The sequence below is a fragment of the Branchiostoma belcheri genome, unplaced genomic scaffold (genome assembly GCF_001625305.1).
Source record: "Branchiostoma belcheri isolate BF01 breed outbred unplaced genomic scaffold, Haploidv18h27 scaffold66, whole genome shotgun sequence".
In the NCBI taxonomy this organism is placed as follows: domain Eukaryota; kingdom Metazoa; phylum Chordata; class Leptocardii; order Amphioxiformes; family Branchiostomatidae; genus Branchiostoma; species Branchiostoma belcheri.
Genome location: NW_017804309.1, coordinates 1,113,247 through 1,130,185, shown reverse-complemented (window position 1 = coordinate 1,130,185; position 16,939 = coordinate 1,113,247). Strand labels below are relative to the sequence as shown.

The following is a 16,939-nucleotide window of genomic DNA, read 5'->3' as shown; positions in this document are numbered from 1 at the left end:
TGAATGAATGAATTCATTCATTTTTTGTCCTTTTCTTAGGGTGAAGCATTTCCAGAACTTGTTTCCAGTCAGGAGAAGGTGATGGATACTATCAATGAAGACGAGGCACTCTTCCTGTCCAACCTTGAGAAAGGGAAGAAACTCATGTCTAAGACAGTAAGAAAAATGGACAAATCAACCTTATTTCCAGGTATGTGTGGCGGCAATAGCATGTCTGAAAATAGTGATGAGATAAGGGGGAAACTCAGTCACATGTGGGATGGAATTCTTCACACTGCAGCAGGGACAATGTAGTTTGGAGTAGAACCAGTGGTGTACAAAGAACTTTGTTAAGTTAGAGGCCCTGTGTTTGACTAGAATCATGCCTTGTTTACATTTTATCCGTAAAGTATACTAGTAGTTTGTGAGGCTTTTTGGCAAAGTTATTTTGTACATTCTGTGAAAGGTTCTTTCTGATTGTTCTACTAATGTTGATTTTTGGCAGCTGAGGTTGGCTGGTTTCTCCACAACTCCCTGGGCCTCCCCACAGACATGGTAGAGTCCATGGTGAGTAACAGGGGCTTCAGGATGGACATGGAACAGTACAGCAGGATAGAGAGGGAAGCCCTGCAGGTAACCTCCTTTTGTCTTTTTCATGTTTTTCTCATATCTATCCTCCTCCCTTTGTTCCTTCCTTCAGACCACAGTCTTAAAATCTGAATGGCGCTTCTTTCCTTTCCTCTCCTACAGAATCCAAAACTGCCCCAAGATTGAGAAATTATGTTTTCGTTCCCAGAAAAAAACGCAGGGTCTGCAGATCGCTCAGGTGCCCACCCTTGATGCCCACAGTCTTCAGCAGCTACAAGCCTTAGGAGTGCCCCCTACTGACAACTCACTGAAGTACAAGTACAGGCTCACAGACTCAGGAAAATATGGTCAGTACTGTAAGCATGTCTGTCATCTAATGCTTTGATAAAATACTAGCATGCCAGACATTCCATTATTCATTTTTCAGTATAACTGAAGATACTGATTTTTACCTCCGGGGAAGGAGATATCCTTCCGCGAGGAGGTTTTACTATGGTTCGAAACATTTCTGTCAGCAGCTGTTTCTCGCGATCGGCTGGACGGATTTGTCTGTGGTTCGGTATACGTATTGCTATTGGGCTGCAGATGATGCAGAACGTTTTTGTTTAATTGCATATGTGTTTATGGGCGTCGAAATAAAAGGTTTTTAAGTGCTCCGGACACCCCCGCCATGCTGAAAATGGTAATTACCATGTTGTTAAGGAATGGGGCGGTTGCAGTTTTGGGTCTTAGCATTCAAAAGGGGTCAAACAGAGGGGTGTCTGGTTCCGATAAAAATTTTGGGTGACGGCGCAGCAATGACGGCGCGGGATGACGGCGGGGGTAATGGCGCGGGTGACGGTGCAGGCTGTCAGACTGTGAGACACGTTAATCAACAGTCCATACCAAACCAACCGTCAGTAGCCATCAAACACATACAAACATATTACGCACATAACTTTCATACTACACACAAACAAATAATCTAAACCAATAGAACACAAAAAAAACGGAGGTTTGAAATCTACAATTTCCCTTGTTTTAATCTCTAATCAGTTACGGTAGATGCCCTTGTTTAACATGAAATTATTTTTGGCTTGTCTGTTTCTGTGAGTGAGGTGAAATCTATTTATTTATTCAAAGTCTGAAACCTGGTATATCTGATTGCTTTGTTTGTTTGTTTTTCCCAGAGTTCCCCTCCCCAGAAGGACATGTGTTGTCCCTGTATAAGGCAGGACAGCTGGTAGACAGTGTGGGACGAGGTGATGTCTGTTCTGTCATCCTGGACAGGACGTGTTTCTACCCAGAGGCAGGTGGACAGGAGAGCGACCAGGGAAACATGACCAAAAATGGGGTAAACTTTTTATCATGATTAATGCTTTTTCATTCTTATCTTTACACAAAGTTTAAAACATTATAAGTTAGGTTTAGGCTAAATTTGGGCCCACTAGTGGCTTTTTTTATAAGTGCAGGTGTCTTTTTTGTTGGTTACTATAGTATAAAACAGGATAATGAATGAATATGCATGTAGGTAACTTAGGTAGAGGAACTTGTTACATGCCTCAATTTTTAAGTTAGCTCCATATATATAAGAGACAGGTATAAACTGCTCTGATTGATTGATGTGACATGACAGGTTGTTTCCCTGGCAGGTTGTGGTGTTCACCACTGAAAGCGTGCAGGTGTGTGGAGGATACGTTCTGCACCAGGGACAAGCTCAAACTGCCCTCACAGTGGACGACACAGTACAGCTCAACATAGATCAGGTAAGACCAGGGAGAGAGGGGGACAGTAAAATAATGTATAAACAGATGGATGGATGTATGGATGGATGAAGGAAGGAAGAAAGAAAGGAAGGAAGAAAGGAAGGAACAAAAGAACAAATGAGTGAGTGAGTGAGTGAGTAACAGCTAAACTGGCCTGTGTTAACAGGAGCGTCGGCTGGGGTGTATGCAGAGGCACACGGCAACCCACCTGCTGAACCACGGCCTGCGGGAGGTGCTGGGGGAGGAGTGTGAGCAGCGAGGCTCGCACGTCGGACCCAACAGGCTCCGCTTCGACTTCTCTGTAAAGGTGAGGTTCTTGAGACTCTGATACATCATCTGCGGCTGGTGTTATCGTTTTTCCCATGCTCTTTTTTTAAAATTAAATTTAACAAGAGCCTGTTGTTACCATCATTTAAGAAGGGCATCTATACAAGAAATCAAGGTTAGACTATCAGTGATTGGTATTAGTCACACCAGCTATGATGACATCTCCCCCTGTACAGAGTCTGCCCAGCCCAGAGGAGCTGAAGAGAGTAGAAGAGACAGTACAGGCCATGGTGGACAGACAACAGTGTGTCTACTCCAGGGAGGTGTCTCTAAACCAGGCTAAACAGGTGGAGGGCATCAGGACCATGGATGAGGTACACACTAACTGTAACATTTGTTTTGAGTTCACTGTAGTATAAGTATACTTTTCAGCAGTACATGTACCCTGGGTGGGCAATGTGAAAATATGATACTCAAGTTTGTTGATTTGTTTTGTTTGTCTATTTTCAGGAGTATCCTGACCCAGTGAGAGTTGTGTCTGTTGGAACCCCTGTGGAGGAACTGGTGACAAACCCATCTAGTGGAGCTGCATGTGTGACCTCAGTTGAACTCTGCTGTGGAACGTTAGTACTGAAGTTTTGTATTTAGGGTGAACTGTGTCTGTATATGCCTGATCCAGAGAAAAGTAAATGTTTAGTATATACTATGTATACATGTACTTCTGCCAGGTCACAAATAAACAATACCCTGAAAAAGACGAGGAGTCAGACTTGTGTCTTTGCTATATAATCTGGCCTTTCTGTTTGTCTTTCCAGGCATGTTCACAACACAGCATCTATCGAAGCTTTTGTTATCAGCTACGAGAGAAGAAACGAGATAGGATCACGTCGGATTATAGCTATCACGGGGAGCGAGGCTCTGGAAGTGGGTATCATGTATTCTCATGTTGTGGAGTCATCAGAAGTTTTCAAACCTTTTTTCTGCCTGAAATTAAAGCTGAAGCTTATGATTCAAGTTCAAGGGTCAGGGGTTTGATTCCCATAAGTTGTGTGAGTTTTTTTACAAGATTCCCTGCTTAGTTATCTCTACCAATAAAGCAGTCAATTCACCAGTTTTGGTTGGTTAGTTAATTGGATATTGATAACTCAAAAATTGACAAATACATTTCTCTAGTTTGAAGACGCCCTGTTTTTTTCTCTTTGCAGGCAAGAAAGACTGGTGCTGAGCTAGAGGAGAGAGCTAAGACTCTGGAGCAGGTGGTCTTAAATGGGGAGACATCTTCACTTACGGAGATGGAGGAGGTTTATAGGGATGTTGGGAAGCTGATCAGGGTAGGCAGTGTTGTTTCTTACTTATGTAACCAGCTTCTGCTACATATCTGCAAAATTATGTTATGTCAGTTTCAGGGCAGTTTTGCAGCTTGACAAATAAAGATACTGTTGTTCAATATACATATATAGTCATGCAATAGATGTACAAATGTAATATCTACCAACATTTGTCCCTTACAGAGGGTAGATACAGCTAACCTCCCCTTGTGGAAGAGGCTGGAACTGCAGGTTAACCTGGATCGGCTGCAGAGTCAAGCCAACAGAGTCGTGAAAAAACTGCAGAAGCAAAACGTATGTTTATCATCAATATTCATTCTGCATTCAAGAAGGGATGTGGAAGCGTACATAAAGGCATTTTTTGATTCCAAGTTAGCATATACTAGTACTATAAATCATTTAGTGAGTTGTAAAAGCCCAATGATAATTCAATCTGTGTATTTTGAACGGAAACATTACTCTAAATCTTACAACATTTACATAATTCTGTGCTTTTGTTCCACAGGTGGAAAGAGTTGCCCAGAGCCTGGTGGACAGAAACGGAGATGTTGTTCTTGTTACTGACACGGGACTAGGACCAAACCTTAAGGTACCAACTCTGGTCTACTCTTCACTTTAAAGTTTCAGTTTTATGCTTTATAACCTCCATAAACATTTATCCACTGGGTTACATACCGATATGTCCCCCAGTTTAAAAAACAGTGTTTTTGAGAGATCTCTTGTGCAGCACCCCAGGTATACACAGTTTTGGTGTACAGGATTACATTATACTGGGGGATGCTGCATTGGAGATCTCTTTAGATGCAGTTTTAAGATCGGCAGATATGCACATGCATGAACTTATATGGATAAGTTTATAGAATATGAACCAAGAGAGAGAGAGAGAATAGTTTATTCAATATAAAAACCAAGGGCTTGTAACTGATGTTTCTCTATGTTTTTGTTTTGTAGGTTTTGCGTACGCTGGTGAGACTCTGCAGTGAGCTGGCACCAGACACACCCATCATGCTGTTTGGTACAGACACCAGGGCAGCTTCAGTCAGGGTCGCGTGTAAGGTGCCTGAGGTCAGTAAACTACACATCAGAATAGAAAATCTAGATGATTAACGTTAGCTATACCTTTACTGTTTTTACTAATGATAAAGGCCATGTACAGTATATACAGGTTTGAGACTGGAGGTCAGCACTTGGCTGGACAAAGTGATGTTGAACATTTGTGACATGTTAAGAACTAAAAAGGATACTGAATTAAAAAAACTGAGACCACACTCTTAGTGGAAGAAACTAAAAAGGACACTTTAAGAAAGTTACAAGAACTGTTTCCTGCAGGTGATGGCGTCCAGAGGCCTGGAGGCCCGCACCTGGCTGGACCAGGTGATGTCAGAGATCAAGGCAAAGGGGCGGGGAGATGAGAAGTCGGCAACAGCTGCAGGCGAAAACCCAGCTGGCACGCAAACCGCCATCATAGCAGCCAGGAAATACGCACATGGAGTTCTGAGATGATAGTAGCTGAAGATGTGTACATTCAACCTCACCAGTTTGTGCTCTCTCTCTCTCTATATATATATAGATACATATATATATCGGTGATAGAATTTTGTAAGTACAAAATGCTGAACTTTTACAAGAGATAAAACCTGGGCCTGAGAAGAAAATTTGTACCATGATGCACAATTTTGAGGGAGTAAGAATCAGGGTTCCCATACCTCATTTTTACTAAAAAATGATAGGGCTGTGGAGTTGGTCAAGCCATAAGCCAAGTTGCTACTACTGATGCACAAGTTTTGATCATGTATGTCATAATAAGTTTTGGGCTTTGCAATATGTTCCTTTAACAGTATTTTAAAAACCAGCAGTATTGTAGCCCTAGGGCTTAAAGTTAAGATCTCCTGGAGGTCCTTTGATAACTTCAACTTCACTACTACTACCCCCAAAAATGCTGGAATGTCTGTGTTAGTTACACAAGTAGAAACATCTAGAAAAGATCTCTACCGGTAATATTCAATGTTGCATATCTTGCATAATGCAGTATTGGACAACTTTCTTTTGCAGAATTTATTGAAAACATCAATAAATGACTATTATATTCTCTATTATCTCGTCTGTATATGCAACCGCATGAGCTACAAAAATAAAAAAAAGTTATCATACATTATAAACTGACCACAAAATACCCTACTCTACAACTTCAACCACTGAATACAAACACCAAGAATCATTCAAATCTGCTTCTAATTTTTTACAGTAATACCAGTAGTACCGGTAATACAGTAACTATGGAAATACTGTAATGTGGTTCAAATTTTGGTACATGTCATTATATATGGCTAGTTCCATAGAAGTGTACATTCTATGGATAACAACATCAGTGGCTAGTTTGCACCGATAAGACAGAAGCAACAGTTATGTATAATCTTCCACTCTTATAACTTACAGTATAATGCACTCTAGTCTTAAATCCTTAAGCACAGGCACTGTTTCAATGTTTGAAAGTTAAATATTCCCCAAAGCACCCTGTTTTGGACGGAGTTAAAAGCAAGAGTCAAACATCTGTGCTATTCACTCAAAACTAAAGGACGGAATACTCTTCACCACCACCACTACCGGTACTTTGACTCTCTTGCAGCATATCTGAACAACCCAAGGCCTCAAATTCAAACACTTCTTCCTACACATAAAGGTCTTCCAATGATGTCAATGACCAATGGCTTTTGGCTGCTCATCTGTTGACTAGCAGTTTAGATCCGCGTCTGGAAGGATCAGTCCCAACACTTGAACTTGAAGAATGCCTGAAGGTCAGGGTCGTCCACATCCTTCCCATGGACCCCTGCGTAGATCTTCTTCAGCATGGTTGTCTTGTACTTGGCATCAAGGATGCCCACATACTTGTCAAGGGTTGCTGGAAAAAATGGAGAAACATGATTCTTTGCCATCTGAGTTTTGGAATGAAAGATCCATCCAAGCTCAGGCTAAATTATGAATTAAGAATGATGTGTATTCTTAAAAAAAAGAAGTATGGTATACCCATACTCTTTTTTAAAAGCATGGAAATGCTCAAAGTGTGGCTTTTCTGAAACTCAGACAGATGGCTTACAACACTCCCTGTCCACTGCTGCAACTCCTACCAATAGTGTGCATAGTCCAAAACTCTGAAGGCTTGATTCAAACCATGGTGATCTAAAAGTGCAATATGTTACCAAACAGTATGGAAAAAAATTAGAAACAATGAGATAGCATAAGATAACTGCTTTTCTGCCAGTTAGACGACAAACAAAACAGACTTACTGATGCCCATGACCCTCCCAAACGCAATCATGCTGTCAGCTAGCCTGGGGTCATCAAACTTCTCATGCTTCATCAGGATCCGTACGATCTCGCCGTGGATGTATGCATCGTCAAAGGTGAGCTCCTCAGGGAACGGGAACTTGCAGTACACGTCCACGGCCGCTAGGGGCTCTGCCTTGATCAGCATGTCTGCTAGCTCTATGTATGCGTCATGGATCTATAGGGGAAAAGGTGAATAACATCATTACCATTATACATTGTCCAACTGTCTACACCTGCATGTGGTGGAATATCGTGCTGTCCCTAATATAAGACAACAGGAAGAGAATTCTGACTCTCTGTCTTCATAATAACATTCTCTTGGCATGGACATGGGGACAACCCTTTCAACTTCTTCAAGAGCTTCATTGCCATTTGATTGTTTACGAATGGAGTATCCAACCTTTTCAGCATGAACATTGTCAGGAGGCATGAATATGGTACCTAATATGAGCGAACAAAAGGTGAGTAAACGTGAGGCTGACCTCAGGTGCCATAGTCATGACCTCGTTGTACCACTTCTTGGCGTCGTCGATGGTGTCGTCTGTGCGAGCCAGCGCCCTGGCCAGGCCCAGCCGCGGACGGTAGCTGGACCTGTTGAGTGGAGTGTTGGCAGGGATCGGTGCAGGGGCTTTCTCTGGCTCTGGAAGGAGGAGGAAGAAGTATTTATCATCTGGTGGGAAACATATTGTTTGCTGTGTTTTGGCATCATACTAACTTTCTAAGGCTTTCAAAAGTGTATTTACAGGTAGGTAAATCTAGCCCTTAAGTTATCTTCAACAACAACATAGATAGTCTCTTGTCGGATTTCAGTGTGTATATTGATCATAACACAGGCACATGATCATGCATGGTTGCTTGAGATAGATGCATAATATTGCACATGAGTACCATTCAGGAATAACAAGGAACTAACCCTGACCTGGTGCCTGGGTGGGTGTGGCAGGTTTCTCCTCAGGTTTGCCCGCAGGTTTCCCCGCCGCAGGGGTCACCGCCACCGGCTTGGCAGCCCCTCCCCTGACTGCAGCGCCTCCCCTGGCTGGGGCTGGAGCTTTACCCGCTGCCCCACCCCTGGCAGCACCTCCCCTGGAGGGTGGGGCAGCCTTGGCAGCGGGAGCACCTCTTCCCCTAGCAGGGGCTGGCAAATTTGACAAAGTTAACATTGTTGAAACATCTATATGCCCATTCTGTGCCATAAGCAGAGACTTGACGTTCATCTGTGGTGCATGTGCAGTTTCCTACTGTTATTGTGCAACTATCTTTCAGTTAGCTCTCTGTTTTTGATATGCATGCAGTGCTTTGGCTAGCCTGAACATTTTTTGCCATTGAATCATTTACTCCTGCCAAGAGATCCATGTTTTACCATTGCAACACTTTGATAGGTTCATCTGTTTATCATTGGCAATGTTTATGCAGAAATTTCAAACAAGTTGCCTTGGCAGAAGTTTGTGATTGGAGCATGCTTTAGCAGTTTTTAGCTAAGTCTGTGGGTACATCTGATCTGTTGACACCTTTCTGTGTTGTGGAGGACTTTGTTGTCGATATTGCACCTCGCCCGGCTGGCGTTTTGGATGAAGACGTATTTGTTTTGGCAGAGCAGGTGGACGCTGTAGAACTTGTAGCTGGAAATCAGAGTCATCAGAAATGTTTAAAAATATGTTCCCAACTTTATGCACAGCCTAGTTGTATGCAATCCAAGGTATTCAATTGATTTTCAAGACAAACTATTCCAGATCATTTAAGTCTCCACCATTAACACCCATTTTAACCATTTCAGCTTTGAAATGATGTTTATTTCTCAGCATGCTTTCCATAATTTGTCTGCATCATTTTCTAGTTGACAGATGGAGGTGGCACCTTTCTGTACAGAGGCAGGTTTGGTTGCTGATATTGCACTTTTCCCGGCGGCAGCACTTCTCCCTGCTGGGGTGCCAGGTTTGGGAGAAGGAGAGGGGGAAGGAACAGACTTTGGGTTCCCAACAGGAGAAGCTGGAAAATCAGGTTAGTAAGAACACTATGACATCAGTAACAGAAATGTCAACAACAGGAAGAAAACAAAGCATAAAAGAAAGGAATACGTGTTAAGAATCACAAACTCGCTGATGGACACCTCAAGTACCTGTTTGAGCATTTGACTTTCAACTTTACCACTTGACCTTGACCTCCACTGTACTCTTTGACCTTAACATGTATCACAGCATCTTCACCCAAAGCTCTGTTTATGTTTTGTTTGACATGTTTGCATTAAACAAAAGCAAAAGTCATTGGATCTGTGTGTCAGGATGTCATTCAGCACCAAGGACAGCAACTTAATAACAGTTACCCACTGTCACTGCTGAGCTACTTGTATCACTGAACAGTGTGCAGGTCACAGAATCAGTCCTCTCATTAAGTAGTTCTTCCCAACATCTAGACCATACCCGGTATTTGCATTACTGACCTGCAGCTGCCCCCCTCCCTCCTCTTGCAGCTGCTGCTGGTGCCCCTCTGCCCCGTGCTGCAGCACCTCTAGCAGGTGCTGCAGCTGCTCCACCAGCTGGCTTCTTGGCTGCCTCTGCTGCTTTTTTCTCCTCCTCCTCTTTAGCAACTTTATCCTGCCACCACTGCTGGCCTGTGCAAAAAGTGTCAGATCAATATAATCACCATAACCTGTTGAAAAAGACTTGTGTAGTTGTGTTGTTGGGGATAAGCACGAAAAACTACTATGTTTCTTGCTTACAAACTGTCTGCTCATTGGCTGCTTGTTTGTTTCTTTTATAAAGGAATGGAAATATTCTGTGTTAATGGCTATAAGTAGACATATAGCTCTCTGGTATTCAGTATATCTTTGATGAATTGTGTCATGGTGTATATATGAAGAATGAAGAAAAAGCCTAAATCTGAATGTGCAGACAACAGACTGAGTCAGACCAACCAGTTATTTCGTTCAGTGGTTCTCCCACCACAGGTTTGCCCTCCACGCCCGATGCAGGTGTGGAAGGTGAGGGCGGGAGTCTCGCGAGGGCGCGTGCTGCCGCGTCGGTGGACGGTTCGTCGTCATACCGGGCCAGCTGTGCGTACGCCAGGTGACACAGGGCACTGCTATCACATGGCCGGATCAGCACACCTTTCTGACACGTCTGGCAAATGGACAGGTGTTGGACAGTTATTAGTTTTTTTACAATGACACAATACAGACAGAAAATTTGTTCAAACTTCAATACATATGTAGTAACTGGTTTTGCTAGAAAAAAAATAGCCCCATGTGCCACAGAGGGAGGCACTGGGCAGAGTAAGGTGAAAAGGTGAGGTAAAAGGACAAAACAGGGCTTCAAATGGAGGAACTATTGACACAGTAATAACATGTATAATGATTAATAACATGGATATAATAGTGTAGAAAAAGGTACCTTCTCCTGCATGGCGAGCAGTTCTGTGTTCTGCGGGATGCTGCAGGCGCGGATCAGCGCAGACAGGTCACGACACCGCAGGGCGATCAGCTCCTCCTTCCCAGCCTGCTTTTCTGCCAGGTGCTCCAGCAGCTGGTAGTGGGAGGTGAGCAGCATCCATTCCACCTGCCGATACACCTCCCCCCGGTGAACCATCTCACACATGGCCTGGGAGGACAGCAGGGTCACACTGTGGAGGGAGGGAAGACAGAACAATGAACAGCGCTACCACATATGAAGGCACACCTCCCCAGTATCCAGAAGTACAGTATTTTCTAGGTTGTGACTGTTTCAATGATTGAAACAAGACTTACTTGTGTAGGACATCCAGGGCGGACATACAGCCCTGTGGGGAGTCCTGTTTGGCCAGCAGCTGCCCCAGCAGCTGGAAGCCTCGCAGCATCTGCAGGTTGGACAGCCTCCACAGGTCCTCCGAGTGCAGGCTCGGCTGGCTGCAACACACAGCAAATCACAGAGAAAGATTGACTCTAAGGTCATGTGCAAAAAAGTTTTTATGTGCACAATTTTTTTAGGTCAGGTTCACCAGTGTACAAATTCCCAAAATGAATTTCAAGCCTTGATAAGTAAAGTCCATGTGTAAGCAGTCTTACCTTTGAGTTGCACTCCCCCTCTACCAGAGCACACCTCTGTGCCAGTACTGTCTCCACCCCCTCGTTCAGGAATGTGATAGTCTCACCCAGCCGGTCCTGGGGAGGGCCTTTAGGCAACATCGCCATGGCCAGACCAAGGTAGAACCTGCAGGGAATTCAAGGCTTCAGCTGTGGACTTATCCATTGTACTGATGATGCTATTGTCTTGTAGTATCCTGTGCTGTTGCATTACATTGTTGAATAGGCTACTAGTATTCTTTTGGAACAAAGCAAAATCCTATTCTATGCATGGTTGCATATTTCTAGATTGTCTTGACACTAATTTGAAGGCTCAAAGTATTTGGTCAAACAATTATGCATCAGGATACATAAATCCACCACTTGAGTGCTTTTGAGAGATCTCTAGTGCAGCACCTCCAAGGGTTAAAAATACAGTTTAAACATGCAGGTGTGTGCAGATATGTGACCTGATGTGTTTATGTTAGTAGATGTTACCAAGAAAAACTTTAAGGAACATTAAATAAGCCAGAAACAAAGCCTGTTACCTGGCTGCCTGGTTCTTAGGGTTCATGCCGACGGACAGCTGCAGCCGTGCCTGTGCCTCGTTGGTCTTCCCCTGCAGCAGCAGCATCCTGCCCACATGCAGGTTGTACATGGTGTTACTCTGGTCCAGCGACAACGCGTCCAGGAACTTCAGGTACGCCTGCCCCAACGTGTTAGTCTCATCCTCAGCCTGCTGGGCAACTTTACCATCCTGAGAGACAATTATTAATGATGATTAGTTATTGGCTGGTCGGACTGCTACAAGGTGGTCTATGACAGGAGTTGGCCAAAAAGGTATGGTGAGTAGATGGTTGTCATCTGAGGTGTGTAGAGTGCATGTTGGATGAGTGACAATGATAATCACTTCAATGGAAAGTTAGGATTGGCATTGAGGTAGGGCTCAACATTTAGCACACAGAAGTAGCCATTTCGCTGCCAATTCTCTATTTTGCTTACATGGTTTAAGGCAGTAGGGTGACGGACAGAAAGACATTAGACATGGAAGTTTGCAAGGTCATCTGCGCTTGCAGAATCCTCTATGAATTTCATACCCCTATTTTTGACTGTATCGTCCTACCTGTGTTGCCTGCTTGGACTTCCATGCGTACAGTGCCTGCACGTGTTCAGCCTTTCCCGTCTGCCCGCTGTCTAACAGGTGGTGGAACTCCTCGTCCACGGCCTTCAGTTTCCGAGCCAGCGGTGCGGTGGCGGGAACCCCTCTCAGGTTACAGATGGCGTCGATTTCCTCCTCCTTAGAACTCTCCTTGGCTGCCAGGTTCAGCCCAGCAAGGCCAAGGTCATCATCTTCATCCTGGGTTAAGATTTGGGAGTAAGAAGCTTGTGATAAACAAACTCCAACATAAACACAGCATTTGTTATTTTGACATGTAGACTAATGAAGGCAAATCTGATAATATAGCATATTCTTGCCAGGGATAGATATGGCTATGAGTCTACAACTCCTTGCAATTCCCCACCTGTTCCTTGAGTCCGTACATGTCCTTGGCATAGTACTGTTCCTCCAGCACCAGTCCCAGGCTGCAGTGCAGGCTCACATCCTTCCCCTTCATCTTAATGCTGGTGGCGTAACACTGGGCTGCATTACTCAAGTAGTCCAGGCGGGGACTTCCCATGCTCGTATGACTGGTTTTGCCCTGGGTAATATGACAAAAATTAGTTATCATGCCAGTAGTGAAAGTGGAAGAGCATTCTTGTTTTGGCCAAGAAAGCAAGGAAAAAGTATGAGTGATGAAAAAATGAGGGCATTAAAAAAAAGAGAAAAATAACTTTCATTTTTAAAATTGTCAATTCTATATTCTCAAACTACATACTCAAATTTCTAGAACCATTTTTAGAATGCAACCATGGTGCTTTAACAAACACTAACTTTCCAGACTTTATGTGGAAAGTTGTGGGACCTGACTGTCTGTTTCAGAACAATATTGACAAACAACAGACTTGACACTGACCTATCCTTGGCAAGGCCTCTCTGTACTTCTTGAGATGGTCCTTGGCCTGTTCATCCAGCTCCTTCAGGCTGGAGTCTGTCACATGGTGGAGATGTTTCTCCCAGCTGCGCACCTGAAACACATAGTTTGAATCACATATCACTGAATGAACATAAACAGTAGCTAAGAATTGATATACATGTATATCAAAACATTTGATTTCACTGCTACCTAGCTGGATAATCATTACAATTTACAAGTCTAATACCAAAAGGCTACCTCAGCAGACAGATGGTTAAATTGCTCTACAAACAGCTTACCTCCACTTTGTGCTTGATGTCTGAATCAGTTTTCTTGGTGGAGGCAAAGTCGGCCTTGTACCAGGCAGACTCTGTCACCAGGGTGGAGTTTGGTTCAGGCTTGGGCCTGTGCTGGCAGTCATTGGCATGAGCACCGAGTTCCCCATACTTCATCTGTTCTGTACAACCTGGGAGGTGAGATAGTGGTTCTGAAATGATTACTTTCTACCTTATTGTGGCTTGTTATAATGGAAAGCCAAGTAATCAATTCCAACAGACTAGCAAAAATTGTGTTTCTATGACAGGACCAACAGGTGCTCATTTTCTACAGATGCTTCTATCCACCTATAAGACAGGTGTACCTATGCACCTGCATGAAAATAGCCCTTACATGCTTAACAGGTGACTCTTACCTGCATGACAAGTGTTATAATCACCTTTGTGGCAGGCATTCTTACTCACATGCATGCTTATAATCACCTGTTTAGCAGGTATTCCTACTCACCTGCATGTGTGTAGATACAGCTGACAACAGCTGCAGACACCTTCTTGTCCATATCAAAGTCCACAATCCTCCACTCAGTAGGCAATGGGCTTTCGTCTAAGGGGTCCTGTTTTGAGGTCCTATGCAAAGCAGAAAACAGCATCAACCAACCCTTACATCATATATACACATAAAGCCTCAATGCTCCTGAAAAATTTCTCCACTTTTTGTGACCAGCACGATGAACAGCAGTCCAAAGCTTCCCCTGTTAGCCATGGAAGGTGGTTGTGTTTGTAGGGCAGATCAATAATTCAGTACCAAGGACAGGCTAGTTAAGTTTGTATGGTGCAGACCATTTTTTCAGTACCAAGGACAGGTTAGTATCTTCTACTGGCACTTACCTGGTGAGGATGTCGATGCAGGGGGCAGAGTAGGTGTGTTTGGGATCACTCTCCCTGATGCTGATTGGTCGATACAGAGGACTGAGAGTCACTGGACACTCCAGCTGCAGCGCCAGTTTGGGGTCAGCCAGCTTCACAAACCTGCCCATGGGACTCCCTCACTACACTGATGGAATACACCTGGGGAGAACAGGGGTGGGATTGAGCAGTCAAAACTGTCCAAGAAGACCAGTCAGGGGACCAATAAAATTGGTCTATGTGGACAGGATTCTTAATTACTGTCAATGGGGAAAATTATCTAAGGGACCACAAAAAATGGCCTCATTAGCCAGGTGGTTCTTATGTATTGGTCATCACTTAGTACAGGTTTAGCCATATTTGCTACAGCCTACTTAAAACCTTCTGTTCCATAATACTAACTGAAGAGTGGAAAAAATTCCAATGGATCAAAGATTTACATAAAAGTCCTTTTCGTCAGCTGGGCAGTGGAAATTCTTCCAACATTTATGGAAAGCATGGAAGAAACTGTTTGTGTCTCACCTGCTGCTTTGATCCATCAGGTGAGGTGACTTCCACCTCCACCTGAGTCTCACCCACATTCAGCTGCACAGGTGTGTCAGGTGTCTGTCCGCACACCTTCACACCTGCCTTAGGGTCGGGGGCCTTGGCTGTGATGGTCAGGGAGCTGATGTGACAAGGTAAAGTAGCTACGAACAGAAGTGAGGATGAAGTTCATGAGAATGACTGGAATTCTCACACTAAATCTTTAATTGTTGTCAAAAAGCAAATGGCAAAAAGTCTAGAATAACTAGAGAGATGTATTTGCTTTCTGCAGTGTAAGAGTACTTGGCATCATTATGAGATTTGATGTTACAAATGTTAGACTTAGAAAGAGATCAAAAACGTGATTAAAAACAGAACTCACATGAATAGGTGTATGTTCCTGGTGCAAACTCAGGTTCCAGGGTGCCAGCTGACAGCTGCAGGGTGGTGAGGGTGGCATCGCTTGCAGACAGACGCTTCACGTTTACCGTGTAGATCTTCACTGTGCCGTCTTCTGCCGTAACCTCAATCTGCACGTTTGTTACATCCCCCTCCTTCAGTGGGATGGTCTTCTCCCCACCACTGTTCTGTTGGGATGTGAGAAAGTAAAATGATGATTGAAATGTGCTGAGAGAGGTGCAATACAAAGTAAGTCAGGCAACTGGATAAATTCTCTCAATCCAATTACTTGATTTACTTTGTATCATATAATGTTGTACCAGAAGGTCTAACCTTCATTGACATATCAGAGAGAGAGAAAGATGTTGTTCTGTAGTCTAAAGTCTAGCAACACTACTCTACATCATGTCACATGGCCAATTTGAGTCATAAAGGCCTATGGAATTTTGAATACACTGATAGGTATTGTATAGCCCGGGTGCCATCCGATTTGTAAAGGCAACCCTGATTTTTTCGGGGTTGCCGTTACAAATCGGATGGCACCCAGGCTAGGTATCATATTGCTTGGAAGGAATTTTGATATGAACACTTAAGGGTGTTTAAAAGGGATCCAATTGGCCCCAATTAATTGATCAAGTTGTCACTTTACATAGTTTATACATACACTTAAACTCTTTGCGTATCAGTTAACAATGTATGCAATCAGAGGAAGGTGAAGTTTACCAACTGCTGTGTAGAACTAAAATCAGATATGTTGTTGATGTGAGAATGTAAGGCTAAGGGTATTTACAGTAAGTACCGCCATATGGAATCATTAATGCCAGTCCTGGTCAAGTATTATATGGTATTTATAACTTTCAAGATGAAGTGAGCAAAGAATATTAGCAAAAATCTATAAAAAGGAATGTATTTGAACATAAACATGTGCCCCTGCTGAGCTTTTGTAAACAAACCACCTGTAAGAAAACACCTGCGAAACAACAAACAACTTTTTTTTCTGGCGTGCAAATCAGGTGTGACAAACACTGGGGCTTGGAGTATCAGGTTACCATTCTGAAAACAAGTATACGCACTCAAACAAATGAGTATTACATAAGAATGCTTGATCAGTTGTGTTTTTGTAACTTCGAAACCCCAAGTAATTGGCGATGACAGCTAGCTGCACCTGTTTCTAATTTCTAAAGTAGTCTGCAGAAGTTTTGCCGACAAGAGGACCCTCCCACCTTGATCTGATAGGAGGCGCCACTGTCGCTTGTCAGGACGTCGAACTTGATCTTCTCCACGTTACTGGCGACCGTGACGTTGTACTCCGCCGTGTCCTTATGGAACTTGGGGGTGAGTGCGCCCGGGGAGACACCAAGCTTCTCCAAAGTACAGTCATCCATCTTAAACAGTAGCTGCAACAAGTGGCACTGCTGGAAATTGATGAGCGTCTGTCGGCACAGAAACCGAGCTGGCCACCGTATATTTAGAGCCGCCTGATTACTTTCGTTTTATCGCTATTACAAACATGTCTACATATACGTAATGCTAAAACATTTAACGAGTCACA

General features: G+C 43.6%; 1 protein-coding gene and 1 pseudogene across 1 annotated transcript in view; one reads left to right on the top strand and one right to left on the bottom strand.

The window, feature by feature from the left end:
- LOC109483675 (alanine--tRNA ligase, mitochondrial-like) overlaps positions 1-5,410 on the top strand; it is a 9,318-nt gene extending 3,908 nt beyond the window's left edge. Inside the window, exons 10-23 of the mRNA XM_019786710.1 lie at positions 40-190; positions 485-612; positions 776-914; positions 1,737-1,900; positions 2,199-2,312; positions 2,479-2,619; positions 2,816-2,953; positions 3,090-3,202; positions 3,395-3,503; positions 3,785-3,910; positions 4,091-4,201; positions 4,413-4,496; positions 4,859-4,972; positions 5,237-5,410. Of these exons, the coding sequence (XP_019642269.1) occupies positions 40-190; positions 485-612; positions 776-914; positions 1,737-1,900; positions 2,199-2,312; positions 2,479-2,619; positions 2,816-2,953; positions 3,090-3,202; positions 3,395-3,503; positions 3,785-3,910; positions 4,091-4,201; positions 4,413-4,496; positions 4,859-4,972; positions 5,237-5,410 (1,806 nt within the window). The remainder of the gene's footprint in view (positions 1-39; positions 191-484; positions 613-775; positions 915-1,736; positions 1,901-2,198; positions 2,313-2,478; positions 2,620-2,815; positions 2,954-3,089; positions 3,203-3,394; positions 3,504-3,784; positions 3,911-4,090; positions 4,202-4,412; positions 4,497-4,858; positions 4,973-5,236) is intronic.
- Positions 5,400-16,935, bottom strand: LOC109483741 (annotated as a pseudogene).
- Positions 16,936-16,939: the final 4 nt, after the last annotated feature.